We start from the raw sequence: 17,195 nt of genomic DNA, 5'->3' as shown, positions 1-17,195 counted from the left end.
TATCCACTTATAATTTGTATAAAATAAACTTTATTATCTTCACATAGGATAGCAGAGGTAAAGCAAAACAACCAGTTGAGATATGGCATCATGAGAGTCAAAACAAAGAGTCAATACCCAAGTGGCTTTGAAAAATCACACATTGTTTTATTGCATGAATTTCAAAAATCTTTTTTATAAATTGAAGGTACTAGAGGATATTTGAATATTATTCCAATATTCAATTGTAGGAGGAGTACTAGGTGCTGTTTAGTAATTTCATTGCACTGACAATGTCAATCCTGATGCGATCATGGAATTTCTAATTCTATGATAGTGCTCCACTTAGCGAGGAAGTAATGAACTTCTAGTCCCCAAAATGTCCTCATTATCTAGATAGTCTTTTATCTATTTCAAGAGATTATTAGACAACCGTTAGTGTGATAAGTCAGTGGTACTTATTCATAACGTGTCAAAGACATTTTTCTAAAAATAGACTAATTAGTGTGTAAAATTCCTTTTAAGGAAATACTTGATCTACAGGTCGAGGTAATACTTGATTTTCCAAGTTCTTTATTTTATAAAAAAAAAAAAACCCCTTAATAAGTACCTAATGGTACATATTCATTTCTAAAATTTCTTACTTTAGGACGAAATTACCCAGTCAGTTGCCTTACTATTTCATGTTAAGTAAAGCATTTGTTCTTTAACAACAAACATGTTGTGATATTTACTTTCTTTTATTATGAGAATTATAAATCCCTTAATTTTATGGTCATGACTTTAATAAGCTGCATATCAAAATTTATTATTATTTTGCCAATTATGTAGCGGAACTTTTAATAATATTCATTATGGGAGAGTATATTTAATTAAAATCAATTTAGGGTCTTTGCGTGAACCCTTGTGTTACAAACTCACTTTATATTACACCACCTCATCATTCTTATTTCTCTTTCATACAAACACCATTTCTAACCTACAGGGTTAACACTTCAATGGTGTACAAAAGAAATATATTTATCAGCAAGCTGAGATATATATATATGCCTTAATTGCTCTTTTTTATATGTTAATCTAGGCGCTTTTGGCACCAAGCTCTCTAGATCTAGATTGTCATATAATATAGGCAATTGTGTTGTTGACAACTAATAACATTTTTCAAGAATTTCTCCCATATATAAAAGTTCAAGGTAATTTTTGAAGTTAACCAGATTATAGCCATTTCATAAGGATATTTATATCTGGTAGTTCCGCATCCCAGTATTATGATTATTTGGTGCACCTATAATTTTACTGGGTTTTTCTCGTTATTTGGACGATCGTCTTAAAGATTTAACTTTTAAGATTTTCAAGAGTGACAAAATTCTTTACTAGATCTAGTTATTGTGGATTCTTATTTTTCTATACCAATGAATTTTCCACACTTCTAGCGTCAAGGGGTATTGATATATATATATATATATATATATATATATATATAGTCCAATTTAGGGAATGTATATGGGACCTAGACACTCTTTTTTTTATAAAATAATTTTTTTGGCAGATTTCTTTATCAACTTCTAGTTCAGCCTAATTGGTATGCGGATTTAATTTTTGAAGATCAATTCATTCTATGAAATTTCGCGGCATTCCGTTTCAATTTGATCATATCTCCCCCTAATTTCATGAGTTGATCTTCATGCAGTCAGTGTATCCATTGTGCTCTTAGCGGCAATAGTTGAGACAACAGATGGAGGTTTAGAGTTATACTATGGTGGTTATGTAATATAATACACTGCATACATAAGAATAAAAATGTAGATTGAGAAATGTTTGATTTCAAACCACGTTTTAGATGTAAGGGGAATAAGGATATGCAGTGTGCCAGAGTTTTAGAATTAAAGTTGCAGCACGAACAAGTATCCGGCACATTAGATTTTGAAAAAAATAATGGTCTAGCAATAATTTAAAACCAATTAATTAGCTAAACCATTTGGTTTTGGCCATAATGTACTTGATGTTCCGCCTAAACCCTCATTGTCAAATATTAATCGTAAAAGAAAAAACTAACGAAGATAATAAGATAACCCTGAAAATTGGGAATTATCAATAAGGTACTACATCATAAGGAAATTTGATCTCAGTAGGCTATTATAAGGTATTGCAATTTATGAACATTTCTTGTTTTATCATAAAAACCAATTGACGTAATGTTTTGTAAATTGATGTAGTAAAAGTGATGCTCTACCGAAGCCCACAAAGGAAACCTTATCAATAAGGGTAGGAAGTTTTTGGAGGTTTATATATAAAGAACATTCAAAATGGAGCATAAGGAAAAGTAGGTCATCAATATAATGAGTTATGACCAACAAGAGCGTTTGTTTCGGGCAATGCAACTTAGCTGGATTCAATAGTGTGCCGTTCATTTAGGTTTCAACAAAATGCTTCGTGGTGTGGCACACACGTGACCAACGCCTTTTACACCCACACTTGAAGCATACTTGCTGCTGGGCCAGAGTTATGTTTGTATGAATGTGGTTGTCCTCGACGAGTTATTATTGTCACCTTGGCCTTGATTCCTATCGTGACCTCTTCCTCGGCCCCCCTTGGCGTTACACGACTGGGCAACATTGTGTGCTTTAGGCACTGGTGCAAGGTCAACTGGACATGCATTATAATTTGTAGCTTTATAACTAGCAAGTCGGGAGGGAGGAGGAACGACTTAGGGTGTTTCTTAAAATGCTTTACCCTGTACGGTTATTAGAGTACATGGTTATTTGTATTAAAATGGGGCAAGGTTTTTTCAATCAAGTTTGTAGCAGAAACATATTTCTTGCACAACTAAAGTTGGGACACAATTTTGTGTATATTAGATATAGAATCAATCATTGACTTAAAAACTTGACAACTCAAGTTAAGTCAGTCAAATTGTGTGTAGAAAATGACTATTAATATTTACTAGTTAAAATTATCCTTCAGTGATTTCTATAAGGCATGAGAGTCATTTTCAAGAAGGCATTCATTTTTTAGGTCATGGTTCAGATGGTAGCAAGAAAAGGAAAAAATTAGGGCTTTTGGCTTTCAAGGTTGCATTGGTCGTGGGCTACTTAACGATCATTTTTCAAGTTGTGTAAAGGTGAGGTAAATCTCAATATCAATGCCCATGTTAAATAATTTCTCCGTCCAAGATAAGATCGATAAATGCATATTTGGCGATAGTAGCCAAGATCTAGATTTTTCACAAAAAAAAAACAATTAATAGTCCACGAGTGATCAATTTGAAACACGTGCTCCAAGTTAACCATCAATAGTCCTTCAATTATCAAATTTTAACCAGTCGTGGTCTTTCTAGGAGGACCACAGCTGGTTACATTTTGAAAGTTTGAGGGACCATGATTAGTTAACTTGGACCACGAATGGTAACAATTGAAAGTCGAAGGACCACGAGTGATCAATTTGAAAGTTTAGGACTAGACGTGGTAAAATCACTATACTCGGAGGACTCCAAATGGTATTAACTCTATTTTGAATCTTTGAAACAAAATTAATTTGCTTAGTCCAAAATAATTTATATATGTATATATACCATAAGCTATTATTCGAATAATCACAGGCCCAAAAAGAATCCAATATCTTGCTCAATTAATTATAAATACACACAAAATGAGCTAAAAACATTTGTTAAAAGCCTTCACTCTTGCATGTTTAAATTAATTTAGATTGTCAATTTATGTTCAAATTAATTGCATTTGCAATTTGCCATCGTTATGTTTATTCACAGTTTTCTGCTAGAGGTACAAGCAAAGATATCTTTTTGACCGGATATTGAGGAGTCTCATCTATGTGAGTGTAACCTTTTCTTGCAACGAATTAGCTTTTATTGAAGCATTTAATGCAAAATTTGGATCTTAGGAAACATACAAAGCATTGAATGGTCTATTCAATGCCATCAATATCAAGATCTCGTGATTCAAGATACAACTTCCAACCTATAAATTAGGGGCTTTAGCTAACCCAATTTGTATAGAGTTGTCTTTGAATTTCCTTGCAGGTTACAATGGATTAAAGAAAGCTTGTTGGGAAGAGTACTAAGAGACGCTCATCAAGGCACTTGGCTAAGCAAGCAAGGTAGGAGAAGCTTAAGGCCAAACAAGCGGCTAATGGAGGTTATAAAATTGGGGATACTTCCAATGACCTTCTCGCCTTGTCTTCAGGAAAAGAAGAGGTGGAACCACAGCCATGGAATCAGTCCAGAGAAATCAAGAGCATCTAACACGGTCTGCATATCGTCCGCCAGATCCTAACTATATGCGTTTCTTAGACGAAACATCCGAGTTGAGCGAGCCTTTGTCTCTCTACCCTTCGTCTGACTCAGGAGTTTCAACCCAAGCCAGCAGATACTCTCCACATGAGTTTGTTCCATCACCACCTAGTGCTAAATCTGAAGCTAGTAAACGCATAGTGAAGAATAATGTGTTATGATCCTTCATGTAATGTTGAGGTGAAATCAATGAATATAAGGTTTATGTTTGTCGTGCCCCAAATTAGCAACTTTATCATACATAATACCTTAAAATGACCAAAATGAATTAAAGATAAATTCATTTAGGACATATAAATTCGAGAGGTTATGGATTACCTTCGAATGGTGGTATAACGTTTATGGAGATGATCGTTGAGGTTGACCAACTAGAAGATAATCTAGTTGATGTTAACATTGAGGTTGAAGGTGTTGAAAATGCTAATGATATTCAGCAGGTCGAGGTTGAGGTTGATATTGATGAATAAGATGAAGTTGATACTGATGTTGCTAGACAGGATGAGGTTGATATCAATGTTGGTGGACATGTTAAGGTCAATGTTGGTGGACTGGTTCAGGTTGATGTTGCTAGACATATTGAGGTTGACATCAATGTTGGTGAACAGATTGAGGTTGATGTTTGTGGCTATGATGAGGTTGAGATTGCTCTTGCTAGACAAGTTGAGGTTGAGCCCGGCAGTAGACAGGACGACTTAGTACAATTGCAAGATGTTGAGGTTGAGGTTGACTTGACTCAAAGGCAAGATGAGGTCAACCTAGTGCAAAGAGAAATTAATGAGGTTGATATTGACTCTAATGCAAGACAAGTACATGAGGTTGAAGATGACTCCACACTGCAAAACAATGAGATTGAGGTTGACTTAAATGTGAACCGAGTGGAAATTGGGCAATCTAGTGAGTACCCAGTTGATATGTCTACTCCCAGACCAATTTCAGTTGACATTGAGGGGCGTATAAGGCAAAATCAATTAATTTTAAATTTAGCTAAGGAAAATTTGAATGAAGAAATTGTCAAAGCACTTAAGGAATTCAAGGAGGCAGTGAGTAGTACTGATCAGACCATGTACAACAATTTTAGTAAATTATTTGATCAGTGTACGAGTGATATCTACTATTTTGTACAATAATTCACCCCTTATTTTAGTTGTATTTCCCTTATCCTAGTGAAATTGGGAATTGTTTGTGTGTTATATTGTCCAAGTGTTGAATTATCTATAAGAAACAACAAAGGAAAAATTTTGGAGCATTTTGGACAAGTTCTGGAAGAAAAGGGAATTGCAAGGAAGAAAGGAAACAAGAATACAAATTGGAAAAGAATTGGAAGTTGCCTAATGGGCCAAGGCCCATCTATCTCCTATATATTCTACATATTCTCTACAATAAAAAGAGGTTCCTTACAGAGTTCCCAACCCTAGTTAGTTTTAGTTTATTTTTCCCTTCTCTTTATATTTCCCTAGCATAGTTTAGATTAGTTATATATTAGATTATTTAATTTCAAGCTTGGAATCTCGGATTGAAGTTGGAATTATTCTTCATTATCAGTAAAGTTTTCTCTTCCCTTTATATTCCTTGCAATATTTATGATGATTTATTATAGCTTTGTTTCGTTTACTTTTATGATGCATGAGTAGTTAGCTTTTGGGCTTGGATTAGGGTCCTATTGCTATTCTTGATGCTAGATTTGTGATTATTGCATAAAGGGAAATAATTGTTTACCTAGGGTTTATGTTTGAGTTGGATTATATTTTCCTCTTATTGATAATTGATGCGCAACTTTTATTGATTTGTTTTGAAGAGGATTTCATCACAACGAAAGTTGGGTGAAAGACTCAGCCTAACCAATTTCAACCCAATTTTTCCTACTATGAGAATAGGGGTAATTTGGGGGCTTACAATGCTTTTGTGTTTAAGGTTATGATTGATGCATCACGAAAGTGGGGCAATCTTAGCCTAATTCTTGTTATTGATTACGAAAGTAGCTAACTTGAATTCTTGAGTGCATTGCCAATAAATCCCTTGGTTAATTGTTTTTCCCTAATTTTGAGATTGTTAGAGCATCAAGATTGCAATAACCCTAATCTGACCCATTCTTTTATCATATAGTTTTTCCCTTATTTTATTTGCATCTTTTAGTTTATTTTAATTCCTAAATCATATTTTCTTTGGATTCTAGTGAATTCCAATACTTTAGTGCCTAGGATTTAATAATTCATACAATACGTGCCATAGCCCCAATCCTCAGCGGAACGACATTTACACCCTCTTTTTACACTCCCATTTAGACTTCATTAACGAGCTTTGAGTGAAAAGTGGACATAGTGAACCCGATGCTGAAGGAAGAATTGAATAGTTTTATGGTAAATTTGTGATTTCTCTCGAGAAGGAACAAATAGCCATGGGGGAAGTACTACAAGCACATCAAAATGACTCAACGGCACAAAATAAGAACCTAGAAAACACGGTCTTACATCTCATGGGACAACTTGAAAACTTGAGAAAATCAACAAATAACCGTGTTGATATGTACGAGGCCGAGGTGATGGGGTTAAGAAAAGAGTTGGCCATTGTGAAATCTTCCAATGATGCTATGGCAAGTGTGCAATAGGAGATTCTAAATGTTGTGAAGGGAATGAGACTACAACAAAAGAATGACTCAAACACTATTCAAGAGGTTCTTACTCAGTAGAAAGGTGACAAACATATGCTTGTAGCTATACTTGATGCTACCAAAAAGGGGGAAAGGAGACCCTCTTATTTTGGCTTGAGTAGTTCATGTGCAGCACCTACACAGGGGGAAGGAGTACCATCTACTTTTAAAACTTTTACTAACCCCTCTAGGAGTGTATTTTCCACTTGTGTACCCAGGAGTACGAGTACACCGACTGATGCGCCTTTGACCGACAAAGAAAAGAACGACAGGCTGGTAGAGCTATTCACATCCCATGTACCAATCACCGTACTTGATGAAGGAAGAAACATGAGGGTGTGTGAAAGATGGTACACTCGAGGCGTCTTTCCCGATGAGGATATACGCGGAGCATTTGCATGTAACATAGAGGGACGAGTCAAGGAGATCTACTTTCATACTGACTGCAAAGGTAACTTCAAGAAGTTGAGAAAAAAAATTAACGATATGCTTAGTGTAAGATGTTGCTACATTCGTACATTTATTTTGATATGTATCTATGAATATCTATTTTTTAGCTTGACAATTTATCCTTTATTGAAAATTGTTGTTGGTTATTTATTATTGTTGTCTTTTGTGGTTTTTAAGCTTAATTTTTAGACATGGTTTAATATTTGTAATATGTAATTTGAGGGAGAAAATCAAATGTCAAAATCAAATTAATATTAATTCCCAACAAACTGCATAATATTCGCAATGTGTCTAAAAACAAGAAGCTTGTAGGTCCAAATATCGTTAAACTCGTGAAATTGGCTAGTAAAAAAATGAAAAAATGAAAAATTTATTTTTGACTGGACTAGGCCAAAATGATTGGGTATAGGTTTTGGCATCATAAAAAATGGAAAATTGTTAGGAATAAAATGTAATAGTTTATTTTTTTGAAAAAAAATGTAATAGTTTTGATAGTAAAAAATGTAATTTTAGTAGACCTCTATTTTAGTCTTAATTATTCTCCTAAGTCCTAGCCAAACCAAAATTCATGGATATTAAAGGGAAATTAAAATCCTTTAATATTTCTCTACTTGTAAATCATTTGCTTAATTCGTGGATATTAAAGGGAAATTAAAATCCTTTAATATTTCTCTACTTGTAAATCATTTGCTTGTAAAAACACCAAAGGAACAAGTGAAGTGCAGTCTCTGTTCATAACTACTTTCTCAACATATTGAAGCACAAGAATCAGTATTGCCTTCACTGAGGCTCGGACCCACCACCTCCCGTATAAAGGGAAGGGTTTGATGCCACTGGACCACAAGGTCATTGGCAGCAAATTAATTCATGTATTGAGGCTGACCTCTTGGAAAATTAATTTAGGAGATAAAACTTGATGCAGACTTGAAGACAAGAACAACAAACACGGACACTGATACTGATACGGAAGATTGCAATCTAGAAAGTGCAAGTATTGAGCTAAATAAGTTAGAAATTCAAGTTTGAGAGAGAAATATTTATTTCTTGTAAAAACCATTCTCGACTGAGTGTAGAAAGATGGAGAGTAGCGAGGGAGCTTGTGAAACCCCTTGTGGAGTGTAGCTTTGTGTGAGATACTCGGAGTTGCTAAATGTGGCTTTGTGCGAGACACTTAGTTGGTGTAGGAGTATAGCTTTGTGCGAGATACTCAAGGACTAAGTGTAGCTTTGTGTGAGGCACTCGAAGTTGTAGAAAGTGTCGGTTGGCACGTGTTCACTATTTATATTTGGGTGATTGAAGATAGTGAATTCCCTCCTTGGAGTGAAAGGAGAAGTATGGATTAGGATTACACCACCTCTAAACCACTATAAATCTCTCTCTCTCTCTCTCTCTACTTTACTTGCTCATAATTATTATTGCTTAATTACATAAGCTAACCCATTTATTGTTCATACATTGCTTACATCCTGCCTTATCTAGGTTTGTTATCTCCCATGTCTGCATGTCAACCAAACTTTGCATATATATTGTTTGAGCTATCTTAAGAATTTCCATCGTATTGCATGTGATATATCTCTTTGTTTTTACATGGTTTTAATTATAGCTCTTTGTTTTCAAAAAAAAATTATAGCTCTTTACTACTTATATTCTGTTGTGCACTCTAAGTTGATTATTTGTTTAATCTTGTTACTTTGAGTTGAAATTACCAAAGTGCTATTAATTTTGAAATTGTTATAAAAGTCTATTCACCCCCCTCCCCACTAGACTTTTACCACCCAACCGGGACCAACACTTTAGTAGCAATCCAACATGTAAAAGTGTTTGCCATTGATTATTATTAATGGTCATTGCATATGAAAACATTAACGGGAATTGTCTCCTTTGGAATTTGAATGACAATCTTGGATTCGATGGCGTCATAGTCATGCGAGAAACCAATACCTTAGTCCCTGTATTACTACCCATCATTATTTTGGCTTTAATGACATGTTCTGATAGTTTAGTGATAACCAATCTAGTACCATTACATAAACCAAGTGAATGGTCTATGTTCCTCAACAATATTACCGGTGAACCAACCTTTAACGTTAACAAATGATTCGGTACACACTGAAATACTTAACCAATTTAGGAACTCCAGTGTGTGCACATTTGAAAGGATTCCACTACTCAAATCCGATTTATAAGCAGTGTCACAACTTAAGTATGTCATGTTGTTAGCAATGTGCAATGCACTCATATATTCATTTATGGAGTTAACCACATCAAGTGTTGGTGCTAAATCGCATGAATATCAAGATAACTAGGATCACATATGTCATTCCTATGGAGTCGGTGGGGTTCGTATGGGGTCAACTGGTCGGTCGACAGACCCAATCGGGTGAAGACGTCGAAGTACAAAATGTTTACAGAACTTCCCGTGTCAACTAGTACTCTCTGGACGGCTATCCCATTGATGTCCATTATGACGATGAGCGAATCGCTGTGGGCTTCCCCGTGGATAGGAAGATCTTCGTCAATGAAGAATATCAGCTCTACACGTTTCTTCTTCTCCCGGGGTTCTGAGTGGACCGACCCGACGTACAAATTTCTCGCCCATTGCTTTCTTTGGCGAGAAGAGTTTCCTCCTTCTGGTCCTCCATAGATAACATGAATAACTGGCTTCTTTCCGACCGCCTTGTTGTCACTTGACCCGTGTAGACCGGGTGCCTTCGATTGCTCCTTGGGGTTCCTTTTCCAGCCGTTCTTTTTGAACTTTCCTTTGTCCCATTCGTCTCTCTTTACGAACTGCTCCAATTCTCCATTTTGAATGAGTTGCTCAATAGGGCTATGCACTCTACCGTATCATGGCCCTTTGTCTTGTGAAACACACAGTAAATTCTTGTTTGGTCCTTCGGGTACCGGGTCGGGTGGATGGACCAGGTTCCATTGCTGGGCATATTGTAAGAGTTCCACTAGGGGTTTAGTTAATGGGGTGAATCACAGTCTATCCTCCGGTCGGCCACGTTGCTTAACACGTTGTCGATCTCTCCTCAAGTCGTGACCTTTATCCCAATCAACCGGCTGCTCTTCTCGTTTCTTCGCCATGTTAGCCTCTGTAGCGTCCGCATAGTGCCTGGCCCGAGTAATCGCCTCTTCGTAAGTATTGGGGGGATGGACGACGAGGTTGTAGTAGAGCAGCCCAGAACGGAGCGACGTGAGGAGAGCGTGGATTGCCGCGCTGGTCTTCCATTGGTTCTACCTAGTTGATCTCGCGATCCCATTTGTGCAAGAAAGCGGACAAGGTCTCCCCCGAGTCCTGCTTGACTCCATTCAGATAAGTGTAGGGCTTCTTTTTCAACCTACTGACTGCGAATCGTCTCACGAACTTGTCAACCAGCTGGCTGAAGTTTCCAATCGACCGAGGTTCCAAATTTCTGAACCACTCGGTCACTTTACCTGCCAAAGTGGTGAAGAAAGCTCTGCATATGACTGCATCATTCACTCCCAACATCAACATGTTGCCATAATACATGTCGATGTGTTCCTGAGGGTCAAACCGCCCGATGTAGGTCCGCATCATTGGGATCCTGAGATCTTGCGGGTAATATGTGCTCATGACATTGTCAGTGAAGGGTGTGGCGATTAGTGGGCTGGGCGGCTATTTTCCCGCGTCATTTTTTGCACGAAGTTCACGTTGTAAGCGATCAATTCTCTCTTGTATCCTAGCCAACTGACGACATGGACTATCTTCCCTATATTGACGCTGCTCCCTCCTGTCCGGTCGGTCACCCATCCGACCGGCCAGCCGGTCTGCCCGGCCTTCTTCTCTGGATCGCAACGCACTCCTAGTGCTGTTTCTCTCTGTCTCTGTAGTCCTTCGGGATTTCTGCCTCAGACGGCCATGGTCATCCTAGGTCTCCAATCGAGACTTTACACTCTTCCGAATGCGATCGAAAGCACTCCTACGTTGAGTAGCGTCTGGTTGACTTTGATCTTGATGTTCTTCCCGGTCGGGTCTTCTCGTCCGATCTGCTAATTGAATCTCCTCTAGGTCACGATCTCGGGCTTGCGGATGCGACTGCCCTTGGGAAGGTTGAGTTACTGGTTGTTGCTGTTCTACAACAGGAATTTGAGGGGTTGCCATCACCTGGTGGGTTGACGCCATGACATAGTACCTAGGAGTCCCAGGCCATGGTTGATACAACTGAGCAAATCCTTGTGGTGGTGTCCCATGAACGGGGTTTCCCTCAAGCGCTCCTAGTGTTGGTGGCAGCATCTGACTCGTTAGGGGTAGCATAGTGTATGCCATCGGCATTTGGAGATTCTGGTTGGTCACGCCATTGATAGGTAACGAAATGGCGGGGTGGAAATTTGTGTGTCCAGCTTGCTGGTCGGGATTCTGACGGACTGGTTGGGTAAGTTGTGTGTCCTGCCTTGCGTGGTTGGAGGTGAATTCGTTCATCAGGCCTCTCGACCGATCCAACTGTCGACGTAGATTATCCTCGGGGAGCGTTTTGGCCACATTGTCGGGGTGGTGTCCAACTTGACGGGTTTAGACCGCAATGTCGATTGATGTTGCAAGGTGGAGATTACAAGTAGTGAGTAGTAAATGTTACAATCAGATGGAGATGAGAAGTGAGGGGGAGACCCCCCTATTTATACTAATCAAGTCGGTCTACGCGTAGGTTGACTGGTCGAGGTCGCAAAGCTGCAAGTTGTCAATTGTCGTCCCGCAGGAGCAAGTTGGATTGCCTTACTTGTTGTGTAAGTTAGATTTTCGACTTGCAAGTTGCGTCATCTTGTCGACCAACTGGTCATCCTACGGTAGAGCATCACCTTGTTGACCAACCGGTCATCCTATAGTAGACCGGTCGGGTGGCTTTCTGTCGTGGCGGTCCCAAGGGTGAAGAGACAACGTTAGGACCATGGTCCACACAGTTGTGTGGACCACGATCCATGCAATAATAATTGGACATTTTCTACCAAACTAGGCATTTTTCTGTTTCAAAATGAATATTTTCCTTTGATTCTATTTTCCTTAAGTACACAAACACTAGAAAATCCAGAAATGACATCTAGAAGTCATTTTTCGGGTTTTCAAACGGACCATAAGTTAAATTTTAATATAGTTTAATAATTTTGTTGCTCTAAAGGTTAAAAATATAATATTTTTTTAAAAAGAATTATGGGTGTATATTGTCATGGTGAAAACTTAAGGACTAAAATCCTTAGCAATGGACAATTGATTAAGGTACTAAGATTGCATATTTTCCTAAAATAATAGACAGTGAAGGGCTAAAGTGAAAGCTTATTGTTTAGTTGAGCCAAAATTAGTATTTGTAGAAGCTGAGAGGTAAAAAGTGGTAAAATGTGGAGTACTACAGTTTTTGGTAATATTACTCTATTTAAATAGGAAAAATCTGGAATTCACAACAAAGCCCCCCATCCTCAGATTTCATTTCCCATCGTTACATAGATACAAACAGAGGGACCTAGGGTTTAGCTGCTCCGAACCGCCAACACCGCCGCCGTGTCCGACGAGCTGCCATCAATGACTGAAGCAATGGACGCCAACGTGGATGTCGTGGACCTTGCGAGCGAGCGAAGCAAGGAGAATACCAACAAGTCTGCGGAGGATGCCGACTCTTCTCCGCCGCCACCGCCTCCTCCCAGGAGAGGCCGCGACCGGGACTCTCGCGAACGCAGGGATGAACGGGATTCTGATAGGCGGGGTGGTCGGGGGGACTACTATGATCGCAACCGGTCACCACCGCCCCCACCTCCTCGAGAGCGCGAGTACAAGCGCGGCCGCCCTAGCCCAAGCCCTCCTCCCCCTCTCTACCGTGACCGTCGAGGTGGCCATTCTCCTACCCGGCGCTCCTCTCCAAATCCGCCCTACAAGCGTTCTCGTAGGGATGACTATGATGGACGACCCAGAGGTGGTTATGGTCCTGGTGATAGGAGGTTAGTATCCTTCTCCGCATGTTTCATCTACTTGATATATGCGGACATTTATATGAAATTTATTTTCTTCCTGCTTATGCACCAACCAATTTACCTGGACTATTATACTTTTGCTGTAAGCTTATAGAGAAATAAAACAAAAAAACAAAAAGGAGAAAGAGAATGTGTATAGGAATTAGGAGGCATGGTCCCTAGCACCTCTTGCCAGACTTGATAAAGAAAAGGTATCTAACCCATAATTTATAGACTTGAGATGTGCCATCCATTGAATTTTGTTTGACATAGCGTGTTGCAGTGCATTGCTGTGCTCAGGACTAGAGAATGTGCTTTAGAATGCCAACAGCCAACCAGAGGATGAAGGAATATATTTGTACCATTAGATTGTTGGCTTTGTAAAATAGAGAGCATCTGGCATTGTCACTAAATTAGCTTATCCTTGGGGCTTTCATAGACATCAAAGCTTCAACTCCTGATATTTCTATTTTGTATTATGTATTTTAGCTTATCCTTGGGGCTTTCATAGACATCGAAACTTCAACTCCTGATATTTCTATTTTGTATTATGTATTTATGTGTCACGGATTCATGGACCTCTTTAACTGAGACAATAAAGGTAATTATGAATTCTTAAGCATGCAATGCAGTATGTTAGAAGTTACTCTGAGCTTTAAATGTACTTTGTCTTGAGAAAAATATATTTTGTGAGCCTTACAGTATATATACAAGATCACATTTACTTTGGACTTTTATTAAGATGGGTTTGTAATCATGTATCAAAGAAAAATAAAAAGAACATATTAGTTTGTAGCTTCTGGCTTTTGGTCATGGTTTCAGTTTGCAGATCTCAATGTCAAAATAGATTGCTCTTGCACCATCGTTTGCTTTCCTATGCTTTAGTCCCTGCGTTTTGTTTTTCCCATTGATTGGATAAATACTTCTATACTTTATGGCAGAAAATGTATGTATTATGGTAGCTGAGAATCCATTAGGTCACTATATTGTTTTAATGGTGCGATGGGCTCTCTTCCATATCTACTTGGTAAAAAATTAGAGTAGATTGAATGGCAATGGAATGAGATTCTATAACAAGTTATTGTTGGATTATAAATATGTGGGATAACTATAAAATTTAATAGTTGGCCAATGGATGAAATCTTTGAAATTATCACATTTTGCAGTGGTTTCATCCCACTTTAGGTAGTTATGTAAAGAAATTGAGATTAATGTATTTGAACTAATACTTTTTTCTCCTAACTTATAATGAATGGTGCACATGTTTTAGAGATTGTTAAGCATCTACAATAGTACAATACACATGTGCACCCACACATATCTATAGGTATATATTTATATTTTTTGACCGGTAATAGCACGTCTATGTTTTATTGCTTTTCTTGATCTCTTTTTGCTACCTAGACTGAATATGCTGATTATTAGTACTTAGTAGTAAACAGGTAACTTTGGTAATGTAATCAAGTATGCGACTGCCTAATTGGTTAATTTCACTTGGATCCCCATGGATTCTGACGGGAACATTTAGAATCATACTTGTTTTAATTTATAGCTATCCTTTAGCCCTTTTTGTTTCACTTGAGTGAATATGCTGATTATTAGTAGTGTGTCTTGAACCCATGTTATGTAATTAGGTATAGTGTATACTATTTCATTAATGGGATAATTTCACTTCGACCCTTTTAGTTTTCCGACAGGAACATTACGAACTCTTTTTATTTATTTATTTTAAAAATTATATATGAATCCCTTGAGCTTTGGTTCCTAGTTCATTTTTTAAAAAAAAATTATTCATAATAACCCCTTGTTCCTAATGCTATTTCTTTTGAGAATTAAATAATACATCTCTCATTGAGGACTAAATAGGACAAAGTGAATTTTAAGACTGAGAAGGGATTTTAGTGTAATTTTGAAACAAGATTACAAGAGGGGGTCCAAGTGTTACTGTTGAAAACCTCAGGGGGTTCAGGTGACACTATCCTTTTCGTTAGTTCGTTGGACTTCATGTTTCCTTGTCATCTACTGATTTTCTTTTATCTTCTTTAAATTATATATAATGGAAACATGGTCTACTGCAGACTGTAGCAATGGTTTTACCTTTATTATGTGTCACTTTGATATTTTCAGTGCTTAACTGTTTTTTGTGTCATTGGTTAATTTATTTGTATGCTGATGTACTTATTATGTGCACTTCGACTGTTTCCACTGGGGATGTATTACTTATGTCATTTAGTGCACGTAAAAAGAATCCTTTTTGTTACAATTTGTGTTTTCCTCATTATACGATGCTTGAATTCATGCACTTGTGTTACTAGTTACTATGTACACAACATGATGTTGCAGGTTTGGTGGCTATGACTATCCAGGTGGGTATGACCGTGAAATGGGAGGCAGGGCTGGATATCCTGATGAGAGGCCCCCTGGTCGATTTGCCGGTCGTTCATCTGGTGGATACCAAGGTGGATATCTCATATGTGCAACATTTTGTTTTAAGTACTTTTCTTTTTTCCTTCTTAAGACCATAGATGCGTTTGATATATTTGCCTTTATTTGTTTCTGACATAAACAGTTTTTCCTAGTTTTGTCTTTTTCATTCATACTAATTGTATACTGTATTATTAAAATCATGTCTATTTGTTCCCAAATAGAAAAGTGATAGTCTCTTGGCTCTGTTCACCATTTTTCTTATTGTATTACTAATTTCTATTTGAAATTTTTTATTTTCTTTGTATCCTCCTTTTTATGATAAGTTACTGGGAATATTGTGTAGATACATCCATGTAAGAAGCCTGTTTTAGGTAGTAGTGTCATAGTGTGAGCATATTTTAAGTAATATGGAGTAATGTACTTCTTTGCTGTTCCCCCACAAATCCCAATCAAGGCTATCCTAATAAATGGATTTGCACAGTTCTGGAACATTACGGGTGAGATAATTGGAAACAAAGCAAATCCCTGCATTCTTCTTATAGTAATTGTTACTTAATCCACATAATGCATTTTTCAAAATTATATATTATTATATTCTACCTATATATTGAAATGAAGTGTGGGCTTGTGGATATACAATCCATGGTGAACTACTAGTTCCAGTTTTCGTAATCCATGAACCTAGCAACACAGATTATGGTTATGTAGCCCTAGTTGGTCTTATCATGCAAAAGATAATAAGATAATTCCCCAACATTTTTGACTAATTAATTTATATATACTAACATTTTTGTACCGCATTGATGCATTCTTTCTCAATTAGTCACTTAGCTAATTTAATTTAATAATTTTTTTTGGAATTTTATCCACCACTGCTTAAATTGCTATGAATGTTTATGATGGATACAAGGACATGTTTTATACTGAAATGTTGATGGATTCTAGTTGGAAAAAATTTCCTTTATACAAACTTCTGTTATCAATACATGGCACATCATTGGAAAAATCCCAGATCACCAGAGTTGTTAACTAGGCCAGACTAATTAAACAGGGGGGCAACATTGGTTGCCTTTTGAAATGTGTAGGGTGAAATTGCAAACATTTTCAATGAGTGAACTTAGAATGAGTGCATATGTTAGGAGAAAAATACTCCGTATTAGATTACCTCTTTACTCCTATTTATTTTATTTATGGATGAGCTACATAGAAAGAAAATGGTTTAATTATGCAGTATAAACTGTTTATTATTTTTATCATTTGTATGCTTGAAGTTATTTATTTCAAGTATGCTTTATACTATCCATTGTTTTCTGAATGAAAGGTTTTGTGTTTGGCAAGTTCCCTGTTCTCTCCCCTTTTACTATATACTACTTGTAAATTTGTAATCTGGATCTGGATTGTAATTTTTTTGGGAGGGGGGGGGGGGGT

General features: G+C 37.3%; 1 protein-coding gene across 1 annotated transcript in view; it reads left to right on the top strand.

Moving 5' to 3' along the window:
• The first annotated feature begins 12,806 nt into the window (after nt 1-12,806).
• The window catches only part of LOC116004509 (serrate RNA effector molecule-like), a 16,886-nt gene continuing 12,497 nt past the window's right edge, over nt 12,807-17,195 (top strand). Inside the window, exons 1-2 of the mRNA XM_031244586.1 lie at nt 12,807-13,328; nt 15,684-15,799. Coding sequence (XP_031100446.1) covers nt 12,916-13,328; nt 15,684-15,799 — 529 coding nt within the window. The 5' untranslated portion in view covers nt 12,807-12,915. The remainder of the gene's footprint in view (nt 13,329-15,683; nt 15,800-17,195) is intronic.

Source organism: Ipomoea triloba, chromosome 14 (assembly GCF_003576645.1).
Source record: "Ipomoea triloba cultivar NCNSP0323 chromosome 14, ASM357664v1".
NCBI classification, from domain to species: domain Eukaryota; kingdom Viridiplantae; phylum Streptophyta; class Magnoliopsida; order Solanales; family Convolvulaceae; genus Ipomoea; species Ipomoea triloba.
The sequence above is the reverse complement of the archived record's forward strand: the minus strand, read 5'-3'. Positions and strand labels throughout refer to the sequence as shown.